Source organism: Portunus trituberculatus, chromosome 47, assembly GCF_017591435.1.
Source record: "Portunus trituberculatus isolate SZX2019 chromosome 47, ASM1759143v1, whole genome shotgun sequence".
Classification (NCBI taxonomy): Eukaryota; Metazoa; Arthropoda; class Malacostraca; order Decapoda; family Portunidae; genus Portunus; species Portunus trituberculatus.
Window position 1 is genome coordinate 36,141,384 of NC_059301.1, and position 12,500 is coordinate 36,153,883.

A 12,500-nucleotide genomic window follows, 5' to 3' on the forward strand; every position below is an offset into this window, starting at 1 on the left:
GTGTGTGTGTGTGTGTGTGTGTGTATGTTTGTGTGTGTGTGTGTGTGTGTGTGTGTGTGTGTGTGTGTGTGTGTGTGTGTGTGTGTGTGTGTGTGTGTGTGTGTGTGTGTGTGTGTGTGTGTGTGTGTGTGTGTGTGTGTGTGTGTGTGTGTGTGTGTGTGTGTGTGTGTGTGTGTGTGTGTGTGTGTGTGTGTGTGTGTGTGTGTGTGTGTGTGTGTGTGTGTGTGTGTGTGTGTGTGTGTGTGTGTGTGTGTGTGTGTGTGTGTGTGTGTGTGTGTGTGTGTGTGTGTGTGTGTGTGTGTGTGTGTGTGTGTGTGTGTGTGTGTGTCAGTGTCTGTGTGTGTGTGTCAGTGTCTGTGTGTGTGTGTGTGTCAGTGTCTGTGTGTGTGTGTGTGTCTGTCTGTGTGTGTGTGTGGTGTGTGTGTGTGTGTGTGTGTGTGTGTGTGTGTGTGTGTGTGTGTGTGTGTGTGTGTGTGTGTATAGCCCCAGCATCTATCAAGAAAATTAATCATAGGTACTGTAGGTATACACCATGCCTTCGATACCTACCACGTTATCACACCCCTCTCTGGTAGGTTGGCGTGATACGGTCAGAACAGGATTAGCAAGCGTACGCCAGGTTTGGGATCTTGGGTTCTCGACGGACACCAAGTTGTGACTCGGTCACGTGATTGATTATTGCCTCACTTGTTGCTGTTCTATTGGAATCAGTTTAGTTTTACTTTGAACTATTAATTGAAATATCAGGATTTATAAGAAAAAATTACTGATGTTTTGCACTTTTTTTTTTTTTTTACTTATCTTTAATGATTAAAGACAAATTAAAAATGTAAAAAATGAATGCTATATTTTTTTTATGGGCTGCGACTTGTGTTAAAAATATTCAGGTCACCCTTGGCAGGACAAAGGTTTCTCACCCCTGGACTCACTTTAGTGCATCCATGTCGGCTCAGATCAGATCACATGCTTGGTATGCCTTTGTCTCGGGTTCCACCTTTTTTTCTAAATGTTTCGATTCGAGACCAATGAAGATGACATAAGAATACATCAAACGTTTGGTATTAAAGATGGTGCTAGTCGCTGCCTTTGTTATTGTTTTCCCATTGAAACTAAGATTTCCTAGAAATCAGCCCGTACCGGATTTTCTTAAGAGAGCCACATAATTGACTCACGATCACCAGCTTCTATCAAGAGTATTAGCACTGAGTTGACAAATACATTGTAAAAGGGGGTCCCTCCCACCATCCTTTTCAGGCCGTTGTAATTATACAGTGGGAACACTAAGGTAGATACTCTAGGTCTATGCCCAGCGTCTCAGGGACTGTACTATAATATGTAGTAATTTTCTTGATACTACAGTCCCCAAGGCAGAAGGCCTACAACATTTGCTTCATCATTTTATTTGTCATTAAAATTGACTCAAACAAAAAAGACAAACCTGCCTGCAGCTGATAGGAATCACTACACTATTGGATTATTATAACAAAGGTATGGTGTTAGCCGGATGATTATCTATTTCAGATCCTTTTAACGGCATTTTGAAAGGAAATGAAACTCACAGTTCAATTTGGAAGATGGACTTGAAGCAATGGGCTGCAGTGAGGACGTAGCGAGCGTTTATGAGCACACCACCGCAGATCCAAGTGCTTGGCTGACCACGAGCTGCGCGTAGGAACAAAGTTAAGGCCGAGGTACGGAAAGATTAGCAGATGAGAGTGCAAAGGATGTGATCTCAAAGTCCAAGTTTTCATGCCATGATACATGTATTGTACGTACATTATATATATATATATATATATATATATATATATATATATATATATATATATATATATATATATATATATATATATATATATATATATATATATATATACGTACGTACATCATGCCATTAAAACACACACACACACACACACACACACACACACACACACACACACACACACACACACACACACACACACAGAACTATCCTTTCTTTTTTCAGTGACACTCAACTATCATCCTCTTTTACGTTATAATCTAAACTAAAATCTTTAAATCTCATCTCTTACTAAAACACCCTCTATGTAGTTAGGCATTCTGAGTCGTCTCCGAAAGTTTTTCTCATCACCCAGACTGTTAACTCTGTATACTATATTTTTGTATATATAATAGGGGAATGCTGGCCAAGGGCAACATAAACAATCAACAAAAAGGCCCACTGAGATGCAGTACCCGAACAGGGTCAAGAGAGTTGGCCAAAAGAAAGGATAAATGTCTTCAAATCTCCTTCTTAAGTGAATTTAAGTCATAGGTAGATGAAATACAGAAGTAGAAAAGGAGTTTCAGAGTTTACAAAAATAAAGGGATGAATGATTGAGGGTACTGGTTAAGTTTTGCTTCAGAGAGATGGACAAAATAGGGGTGAGGGAAAGAAGAAAATCTTCTGCAGCGAGGCCGCGGGAGGAGGAAAGACATGCAGTTGGCAAGATCAGAAGATAGAGGTGAAAAATAGCAAGAGATGCAACAAAGCGACTGTAATGTTGAAGACAGTCAGTCAGAGGAAAGGAGTTGATAAAATGAAAATCTACTTAATCCAAGAGAGCAATATGAGCGAAACCCTTCCATACATGTGAAGAATATACTTCATATATGGGCGGATAAAGCCCTGTAGGTACAGACTAACCTTTTCCTCTGAGCAGCGCCATCCAAGGCCAGGCGAGCAGCGGAGCGTCTTCCCCGTCAACAATGCGGTCCACCAGACCCGTCACTCCACAGCGCTTGGGCAACAAGTCAAGCCCAGTACCACCACTGCTGGCACAGCACACCAGTGGCTCTCTGTTAATTTGTATGTTACATACTGACCTGTATCAGTGAAAGAGAGAAATTAGTCAAGTCAGCATACCCCGCCGACACACACACACACACACACACACACACACGAATCCACGTCGATAAGAAAGATATCTCATTCACTATCGATAGTTTCAAGCTATAGAAAGTAACACATCTATGACAGTGATATAAAGAAAGAAAAAACGTTTGCTTTGGTTTCCTGCAAAGCAAAGAGGTGGTGGATAGGGTTAAGAAACGCAGTTGGCACTCACCGACGCAGAATTTGGAAGCCGTTGGGAGGTCCTGTGTTAGTTCTTAAGGCCTGCACGAGCTGCTGCAGTGGCTGGCAGGAGCGGATGCTGATGCAGGTTCCCGCTTGTCCGTTCCCGTCCACGCAGCCTATGCAGGGAAGAGGTGACTTTAACTCATGTTGACTCGGGATCTTTATATGGCAGTGTACGTTTGCATAACGGTTTTACTTCAGGCGTAAAAGGAAATATAGAACAAATAGCACAGTAAATGGTGACATCTCTAAGCCGATCAAGGTTATTGAAGCTGGAGCCTCTTATAAAGGTACGTATCTCCAATAGGTATCTGCCGCCATATTGATGCGGTCTTCGTGGGTCACTTACTGCTGCCCTGCTGAGTCTGGCAACCCACCAGCGCCGCCATCGCCGCCACTACCACCACCGCCACATTCACGTGACCCATCTTTGCTGGAAAAGAATATATAAGGTAACAAAAAACGCCTTTGTTTTTGTTGTTTTATATTCTATTTTATCTAATTCTTATTTGTGTACTCTTATGTTCGTCACCACATACGTCTTTTACTTTACGGGATTTTTCCATGCGACCTCAGAACTAATGACCATGACAAGCATAACTTTATTAGACTATCCTCCAATCTTTTAGGTGTGACTGACTATGTGTGGTTTCCTATCCTAGGATACACTACAATCTACCAGCTCCACAAAAGTCCAGCGCTTCCCATGGCTTTTCGACTCTGTGACGGTAAAGTATTTCTGAATTAAATGCAACGTCATGTAATTTATCACGCTAAGTGCATTTATCACGCTTAGTGCATTTATCACGCTAAGTGCGTTTATCACGCTTAGTGCATTTATCATGCTAAGTGCGTTTATCACGCTTAGTGCATTTATCACGCTAAGTGCGTTTATCACGCTTAGTGCATTTATCATGCCAAGGTGTTCGAGTTTTTGGCAGGAACACTTGAAGACGAATTAAATGCACTCCAGCGCTTTTTTCAAGGAATAGGAAAGGGAAGGGGTATCGGTGACCCATAGGCAGGAAGGAATGATCAAATCTAGAAAAGTAACCAGTTTAGTAAATGCGAAGAATAGTTTAAAAGTGTATTACACAAACTGTAGGAGTATTTTAAATAAGATAGATTTGCTGAGAGGAGCAGCTTGTGTTGAAAATTTTGATATGATTGCTTTAACAGAAACCTGGCTAGATATGTCAGGGAAGGTATTTGATCAGGAGGTGAAAATTGATGGTTATACACTTTTTCATAAGGACAGGGAAAACAGAAGAGGGGGGAAGAATGGACTTGTACGTCAAGGACACACTGCAATGTTGCATAAACAACAGAATTAAGACAGACAGCAAAACAGAGTCTCTATGGGTAGATGTTAAGGAAGGGTCTCAATCAGTAGTAATGGGTTTAGTGTACAGGCCACCAAATGCTTCAGACGAAATAAACTCTTTCCTATGGGAGGAAATAAATAAAGCAGCCAGGTACAGTAATGTGTGGTAGGGGATTTTAACTATAGGAATGTTGATTGGAGCTTGATGGTGGGTAACAGGGAAGCAGATGAGTTCATTAAGGTCGTACAGGATAATTTTTTTAAAGCAAGTCATTTTAAAACCCACACGGGGAAATAATATCCTAGATTTAATTCTGACAAACAGGGAGGAGGCAGTTACACAGCCTGGCAGGTGGAGGTTGGAGGCCATTAAGGTAACAGCGATCACAAAAGAAGTAAGGAATACATTGAAATGGCATGAAACTTTTAGAAAAAAAAAAAAAAAAAAAGAAGAGTACCTGTCTTCAGAAAGGCAAATTTCGATGGATTAAGGGAGTATTTACAAATCGCTTGGCAGGAGCAAGTCAGATTTAGACAGGTAGAAGGAAGGGAGGACCAGAGAAGGGGGGGGAGGTATGAAGTCGGGGTGGGGCGGAGAGAGAGTGAGGCGGAGAGGGAAGCTGGGTGGTATCCCGGTCAGCTGAGGATTAGTGAGAGCTATAGCGAGTTCCTACATAAAATACGTGACGGTCAGATAGCCAGCATTCCATATAAAACAATAGAATCACGAAGCAACGATCCTAAGCGGATGACAGACAGATTAAAGCGATGCATAGGGCAAAAAGGGAATATATATATATATGAGGCTAAAGTGATGGTAGAACAGGAGATAGATAAACTATGCAAGGAAGTCGTAAGCGAGCCTTTAGCGGCTCTTTTTAGGATGTCACTGGAGTCAGGTGAGGTACCGATAATGTGGAGAGAAGCTAATGTGGTTCTCATATTTAAGAAAGGAGATAAAACCCTAACGTCTAATTACAGGCCTGTCAGCTTAACTTCAATTGTGGGTAAATTAATGGAATCAATAATAGCGAAAAACATTAGGGAACACCTAGACAAACACGGCTTGATAAATCACACACAACATGGATTTACGAAGGGGTAGTCGTGTCGTACCAACTTGTTGAGCTTTTATAGTAAGGTTTATGAGGCAGCAGATAAAGGTGACAGTTATGACATTCTATACTTAGATTTCAGTAAAGCTTTTGACAAGGTACCTCACCAGAGGCTCTTAAAAAATGTTAAAGCACACGGTATAGAGGGTAGAATATCAGGCTGGACTAAAGTGTGGTTAGACGACAGGCGACATAGGATAGTAATTAATGGATCGAATTCCGAGTCGGGAGAAGTAGTTAGTGGGGGTGCCACAGGGTTCAGTTTTAGGGCCATTATTATTTCTAATATATATCAACGACTTGGACAGTGGAATTAATAGTGATATCAGTAGATTTGCGGACGACACAAAGATAGGTAGATTAATTAGGTCCGATTCGGATGCCAAGGCTTTGCAGGCTGACTTGGATAGGATGAAAGAATGGACAGATAGATGGCTAATGCAGTTCAATATTAACAAGTGCAGGGTGCTGAGCGTGGGTAGAGATAATCCAAGCAATAGGTACACAATAGATAACGTGGCACTAGGAAGTTCCAAGTATGAGAAAGATTTAGGAGTCATAGTTAGCTCTGATCTCGGTACAAGGAAGCAATGTATTGAGGCCAGAAATAAGGCGAATAGAGTATTAGGTTTCATCTTTAGAAGTGTTAAAAGCAGGAGTCCTGAAGTAATACTAAAATTATACTTGGCGCTGGTCAGGCCACATCTTGACTATGCGGTACAATTCTGGTCCCCACATTACAGGAAGGACATAGCTCTGTTGGAGTCAGTGCAAAGGAGGATGACTAAAAGATACAGGGAATGAGGATATTCCTATGAAGAGAGACTGAAAAACTTAGTCTGCATTCCTTAGAGAGAAGTAGGTTAAGAGGAGACTTGATAGAGTATTTAAGTGGTATAAGGGTTTTAACAGAGGGGGCATGAATGTAGTTCTTAGAATCAGTAGCGGGGACAGAACCAGAAATAATGCGTCTAAACTTGAAAAATTCAGGTTTTGGAAAAAAATAGGAAGAAACTGGTTTTCAAACAGAGTGGCTGATGAGTGGAACAGTCTCAGTGGGCATGTAGTCAGGGCTGAGTCAATAGGGAGCTTTAAAAGAAGGTTAGATAAATTTATGGATGGGGAAGATAGATGGAATTAGGTAGATTAAGTACACTGGGACTGCCTCGTATTGGCCTGGCGACCTCTTGCAGCTTCACTCCCTTCTTATGTTCTTATATAATGAGACCTACCGGACGCTGTGTTTCAAGATTGGCACTCCTCAGCCTGTGTCCCGTTCTGCAGAGTACTTCACTGTTCATTATTATACGAACAAACTACATCGTAACATGAGACAAGAACTAGTTGTTTAATTCACCTAGAATCACCTAGAATATTTTGATCCTTTAGCTATAAGCTGCTTCTCTGTCCTACATTTTTCAAGCAGCTAAAAGAAGAAAAAATCGCACAGGAACACCATGGAGGCAACCAGGAAGAGATCGTGTATGGAACAAACGTAGCAAGAAACAAGTAAGTAGATGGTTTAGACAGGAGGCTGGGTAAAGATATGCATGGTGAAGAAAGAAGCTAAGGTTTGACTCGTTCAGGAGCTGTCTTTTGAAAATCAAATGGTCCTTCGTAGTCTCTCTCTCTCTCTCTCTCTCTCTCTCTCTCTCTCTCTATCATGGGTATCCAACGAGGAAATTTCAAGGAGAGTATGGATGAACAGAACGTTTTTGAGAACAGTTCAAGCCAAGCTGTATCATCTGTGCGTAGACCATGTAAAGAGAGAAGAAAGATTGGAGGATTGCAGAAAACTGGCTTACAATAAATGATACCAGGATGAAGAGTTGGAGGGAGACAATGAGTAAAATACCAGTACAGCTTGGCACCGGGGTATGTGAACATACAAGAGGGTAAATGACTTATTGAGGAAAGTAGAAGATCGGGAGAGGTATTGTTCCATGCCCCAGCGTCCAAGACACTTCGCATCGGTTCAGTAAAGCAGCTCAGGTTCTGGTGCAGCACATACTTATCATTCCTATTATGTAAGATGCGATGATAAGCATAATCAGCTGCAAGACTCTGCGTCAGTGTTTGGTAGTGCTACAGGATGCAGAGCAAGAACGTATCTCAAAGCCAACTTCCTGGTTTCTTCTAGGACTATTGTGAGAGTTGACAATTATCTTTGTTAACGACTGGGAACGAGATATCACGGAAATAAAGACATTAATCCGTTCAGGCCTTGAAATATTCTCATTTTTAAATATATAAATGAAAACAATCTTGTGATTTTTATTTCATGATGGTGATGACAAAAAAAAAAATCCAGGAAAATAAATTGTAAATATACAGCATTAACCCATCAATCATGAAGTAATGTAAAGAAAGAGGAATAACTCTAACACATGACATCCTGTTTACTTCGTTATGACGTCAACGAGGGTTTTTCTCTACCTATGTATGTATGTATGTATGTATGTACACTATCTATTCTCTCTAAAGGAAGTCGGGACTTTCCGTGAATATCAACGAGGGTTTTTCTCTATGTATGTATGTATGTATGTATGTATGTATGTACACTATCTATTCTCTCTAAAGAAAGTCGGGACTTTCCATGAATACTGCTGTCGGGATTTCCTCGCCTATATGGATCAAATTCTGACACGTTTCTGAGCTTTTTAAAAGTTATAAAAGGCTTTAGTTGAAGTTACGCGGGTTTTGAAGTATATTTTTTTTTTCATTGTTCAAGTGTAAGCTAAGCAAAATTTCACTGAACCAACATGAGAAACTCTTTAGAACCAGGCTGATCATCTCTGCGGCTTTCGAAAACTGTTCTGATCAGAGAGTGAAGAGTTTCAGAATATGAGCCTTTATCTTCAGGATCCTAAAGGAAGGAGATGCATACTTGCCGCAACAAGCTGCGCAAGACTCACTTCTGCAGACAGCATCAATTAATGAGAGAGAGAGAGAGAGAGAGAGAGAGAGAGAGAGAGAGAGAGAGAGAGAGAGAGAGAGAGAGAAAAATAATAGAAATGGCAAGTAATAAAAGCTTTTAAATCTTTTCTCTCATAAACAACAAACAATGCATTAGCACCTCTTAAGCAGCACTACATTGGCAAATTACTTCCCTACATTCCTGCGGCGTCACCTGGAAATCCCCCACAACTCTTATCCGCATTGCTCATACAACCCCACTGCTCCTTGTCCACTCCAGTCACAACCAGCAAACCCTCACGCCCCTCTAACCTGCACTGTAAGAGTCATACCTCGTGTAGTACCACTTACAGCTTGTGGTTTCTGCGACGGAATAAGAATCGTAACCTGCTTCACCACTGCACTGCGATGAACTGGGAGCGGGAAGGCGGAGAAGCAGGTTATATGCTGTTCCTCCCTTCCTCCTCCCGTCTCTCTCTCTCTCTCTCTCTCGGCAACACCCCCCCCCCATCTCTCCCTACCTCGATTTAGTATTCACAGTCATTCCTTAAGCCATCCTTCCTGAACTGTGTGCTAGAGAGGACGAACCAAGCTAGCTTCGTTCATTTATTTTCTTTATAGTTTTTCATTTATCTATTCACTTTTTATCAGAAGCAGTATCTTTTTTTTTTTGTCCCTCGTAAACACCAATTTTTTCTTTTCCTTCCTAGTTGATGCGAAATCTTTGTTACGATGGCTTCTATGGCTGCCTGTTTAAAAAGTACAGTAGTGTAGTTTGTGGGTTTAATTCTAGCCATCGTTTTCCTCCTTTTCTTCTTCCTCTTTCTCCTCCTCCTCAACTTCAATTTCCTAGTGCCTCTTTTTTTTTTCAATTTGTTTCTTATTTCTACTCACTTATATTGTTATCCTATCCATTTATTAGTTCCATCATTATTATATTTTTTTCGTCTTTCTTCATTCCCGTATTCGTCTTTGTTCTTTTCTTCCTGTTTCTTGTTACTTCTTGTATAGTGTGTGTGTGTGTGTGTGTGTGTGTGTGTGTGTGTGTGTGTGTGTGTGTGTGTGTGTGTGTGTGTGTGTGGTAGAGGTACTTTACAATTATGCGTGGCTAGGGACAGCAAGGGAGTAAAATGTGTCAGACTGGTGGTTTGTGAGATAAGGAAGGTGTAGGTACCCTGGACTTAGGAGGAGGTTAAATGAGGATTTGGTTATGCTAGTTTGGTTGTGTGTGTGTGTGTGTGTGTGTGTGTGTGTGTGTGTGTGTGTGTGTGTGTGTGTGTGTGTGTGTGTGTGTACATCACCTCCAGCAAAACATTTCTTTTTTTATTCTCTCCAGAACCACTACAGTTGCCATCACAGCCACCACCGTCCCAACATTCACACCATCAACATCACCACCATCGCCTCCCGGAGGAGACTAAAAAATGTAATAGGAAACCTCTAGCACTCCTTGCAGGCCTTCAATAATTAATAGCCAGTCGCCGAATTGACCTTCACCATGGATCGTCCCTGCCAGGCAGTTAATGTATGCAGGTCACGCCGCCATGCGCAGCAAAAATACTAGTGAGTGCTTCCTTACTTATTTCCTATCTCCTATTGTCTTGTAGACTTTGGTGATCTTAGATAAGACTAGATTGAAAATGCAGCAGAGGACTTCCACATCATTTCGGTCTGCAACGGCAGAGCGGAGCAAATCTATGGCCCGTACCAAGAGTCACGAAGGTTTAAGGTGGAGGGTAGAAGGGAAGGTAATGTGGTACCAAGAGTCGCTGTCATTATTGGAACGAAGAGCAGAGGGAAGGTCGAAGGGAAGGCATGGGTGCCCCCAAGATGTATTCTAATGTAGTCTAATACATCTTGGGTGCCCCCGTGTCTTCCACATGACCTTCGAAGAAATATTTTATAATTTTCGTAAGCTGGAGTGACCAACGAATAGTATGAACTAAAATCAACATCAAGAAATATATTCAATCTCTGAAAACCGATAGTTATGTTTCCACAAGTTACTATTATTTTTTATAATAGTCAAGGATCGCCTTAAAATCGCGAGGTGGAAGAACGCAGTGGATCCAGAAAGCTCGCCACCTAGCTGTTTTATGAAGCTTGTTTTCGTTTGTCAGGAAAGTTACACTGTTTATTTCATGGTAATAAATATTTTCTTTAGTGAGCTCATCATCCAAGCCTATTAAAGACCAAATATGTGCATGGGTTAATGGAGAATAGGAAGTGACAGGTGAACTGCCAACAGACAGAAGGCTGTCAAAGTATGCAAAGAAAAGCCAGTCACAAGGTAAATACTAGCCTGTATAAGCAGGTTTAAAACAAAACCACAAAGATGTATGTAGGGATGTAGACAGAGAATTTCACAAGCACCCACTTCACACTAACCCAGGACTTCTTATCAAACTCTCTCTCTCTCTCTCTCTCTCTCTCTCTCTCTCTCTCTCTCTCTCTCTCTCTCAACAAAGACAGTGAGTGACATAAGCATTGAGTGCAATAATGTTAAAGCTAAGTCAACAGATAACTTTTCACTGAGTTGGGTGTGATGTGCAAGGATTTAAGTATAGGTATACTGACAGTATTGTAGTTCTCAAGATGTATAGTCCTGTATCCAAACCATTTCAGGCCATGATTAATGTAATTCATGATTGACTATACTAATGTGTTAACTATGGAATTTTTAATGATATGCATACAAATTGTGGTCTAGCAGATCCCAAAGAATACAAATTTCTCAACTCTTGTAATGAACTACCACTGCTTCTTGATATGGATTTTGTAAGACAGTGATTTCCAAACACATGATAAATTACCACTTTAGGGATAATGGAAGGATACAGAAAAAAAAGAAAGTTAAGAATTCTGGAAATTATGAAAACACTGCAGTCTGTAAAGTTGTTGAATAAACCTGTTATAAATACATAGTGAAATTGAGCAACAACAATAAACATTCAGAACTGCTATACATATACAAAACTTGAAAAGAAGAAAAATTATTTAAGTGTGTGGCAAGCCAGGTTTTCAATAAGGAATGCTTGAGGACACAGATATTCAATAACTCTGATCACATGTGGGCTTGTTACTCACTACCTGAGCCTGCCTCTTTTTCACATTGTCAGTTTCTCTCTAAGCACCAGCTGATGCTAAAATCTTGAATTTTTATTTAGCTATAAATATCTTAATATTAAAAAATGTTAATGGCATTAAATGACTTGGTGATCGCCTCCCAAGCTAATTTTTTTCTTGTGAAGGCTAGCTGGGTTTGTTGAGCGGTCTTGCAAGTCTTTATTCTCTTTTACAAGATTGAGAATCATTATTCTCTGTTCGTGCGTGAGTGGCGAGGCCCGGTCACAGCTTCTTCCCTCCATTCTTGTAGCGCGCACTGTGGTTTTGTTGTCGTTCGTGGAGCTCAAATCCGGATTACAGTCATACCAATACCGAAACAACTATTACCAACTCATGCTAGCGGCAGACCTCTCGCGGCCCTACCTTCCACGGCGACTCTTGGTACGGATTGAAGGTAAGGGCGAAGGCTTTGCCTTGCTGGTCGAAGGGAAGCTCCGTGCCTTGGCCTTCGCGACTCTTGGTACAGCCCTTAGTGTCGAGCTGAGCAAACCTTTGGCGTTCCACCTTCCCCCTTGCTCATGAAACCCAACGTATCTATTTCATTGTTCATTAAGACAATGGAATTTGCACTAGAAAACATCATGTTCCAGACTGTAGAGGTGCTGTAATGGTAGTGTAATAGAGTGTTTGAAGTAACACTGTGAAAGCTTTAGGAATTCCTGCAAATCCCGCCCATGCATGGCAGTACGCCATGCAGCCTTAGCGACTATGGTAGCGATGCTAAAAGAAAACGTGCGTGTAGCTTCGAAAATATACTTTGGTATCTGAAAACCTGTACCTAATGAAAGAAAAAAAACAGGAAAATAGTTTCATCTACTACAATGAGGATAATTCCAACCTGGTGACTCATGATGACAGAGCCTGCCAAGCCCCGGAATGCAGTCTGTGCGGGGAAGGCGGGGACCTCTTGTGTGAT

The 12,500-nt window shown here is 41.3% G+C and overlaps 1 protein-coding gene across 3 annotated transcripts in view; it reads right to left on the minus strand.

The window, feature by feature from the left end:
- Positions 1-8,935, minus strand: part of LOC123520737 (CLIP domain-containing serine protease 14D-like) — a 13,907-nt gene extending 4,972 nt beyond the window's left edge. The window contains exons 1-5 of one of the 3 annotated variants that reach the window (XM_045283295.1): positions 8,810-8,935; positions 3,453-3,536; positions 3,093-3,219; positions 2,672-2,850; positions 1,560-1,662 (exon numbers count right to left, since the gene is read on the minus strand). In XM_045283295.1, coding sequence (XP_045139230.1) covers positions 1,560-1,662; positions 2,672-2,850; positions 3,093-3,219; positions 3,453-3,531 — 488 coding nt within the window. In that variant the 5' untranslated portion in view covers positions 3,532-3,536; positions 8,810-8,935. Of the gene's footprint in view, positions 1-1,559; positions 1,663-2,671; positions 2,851-3,092; positions 3,220-3,452; positions 3,537-8,790 lie in introns of all 3 variants that reach the window. The other 2 variants (XM_045283294.1, XM_045283296.1) reach the window with 2 other exon arrangements.
- Between the last annotated feature and the right edge of the window lie 3,565 nt (positions 8,936-12,500).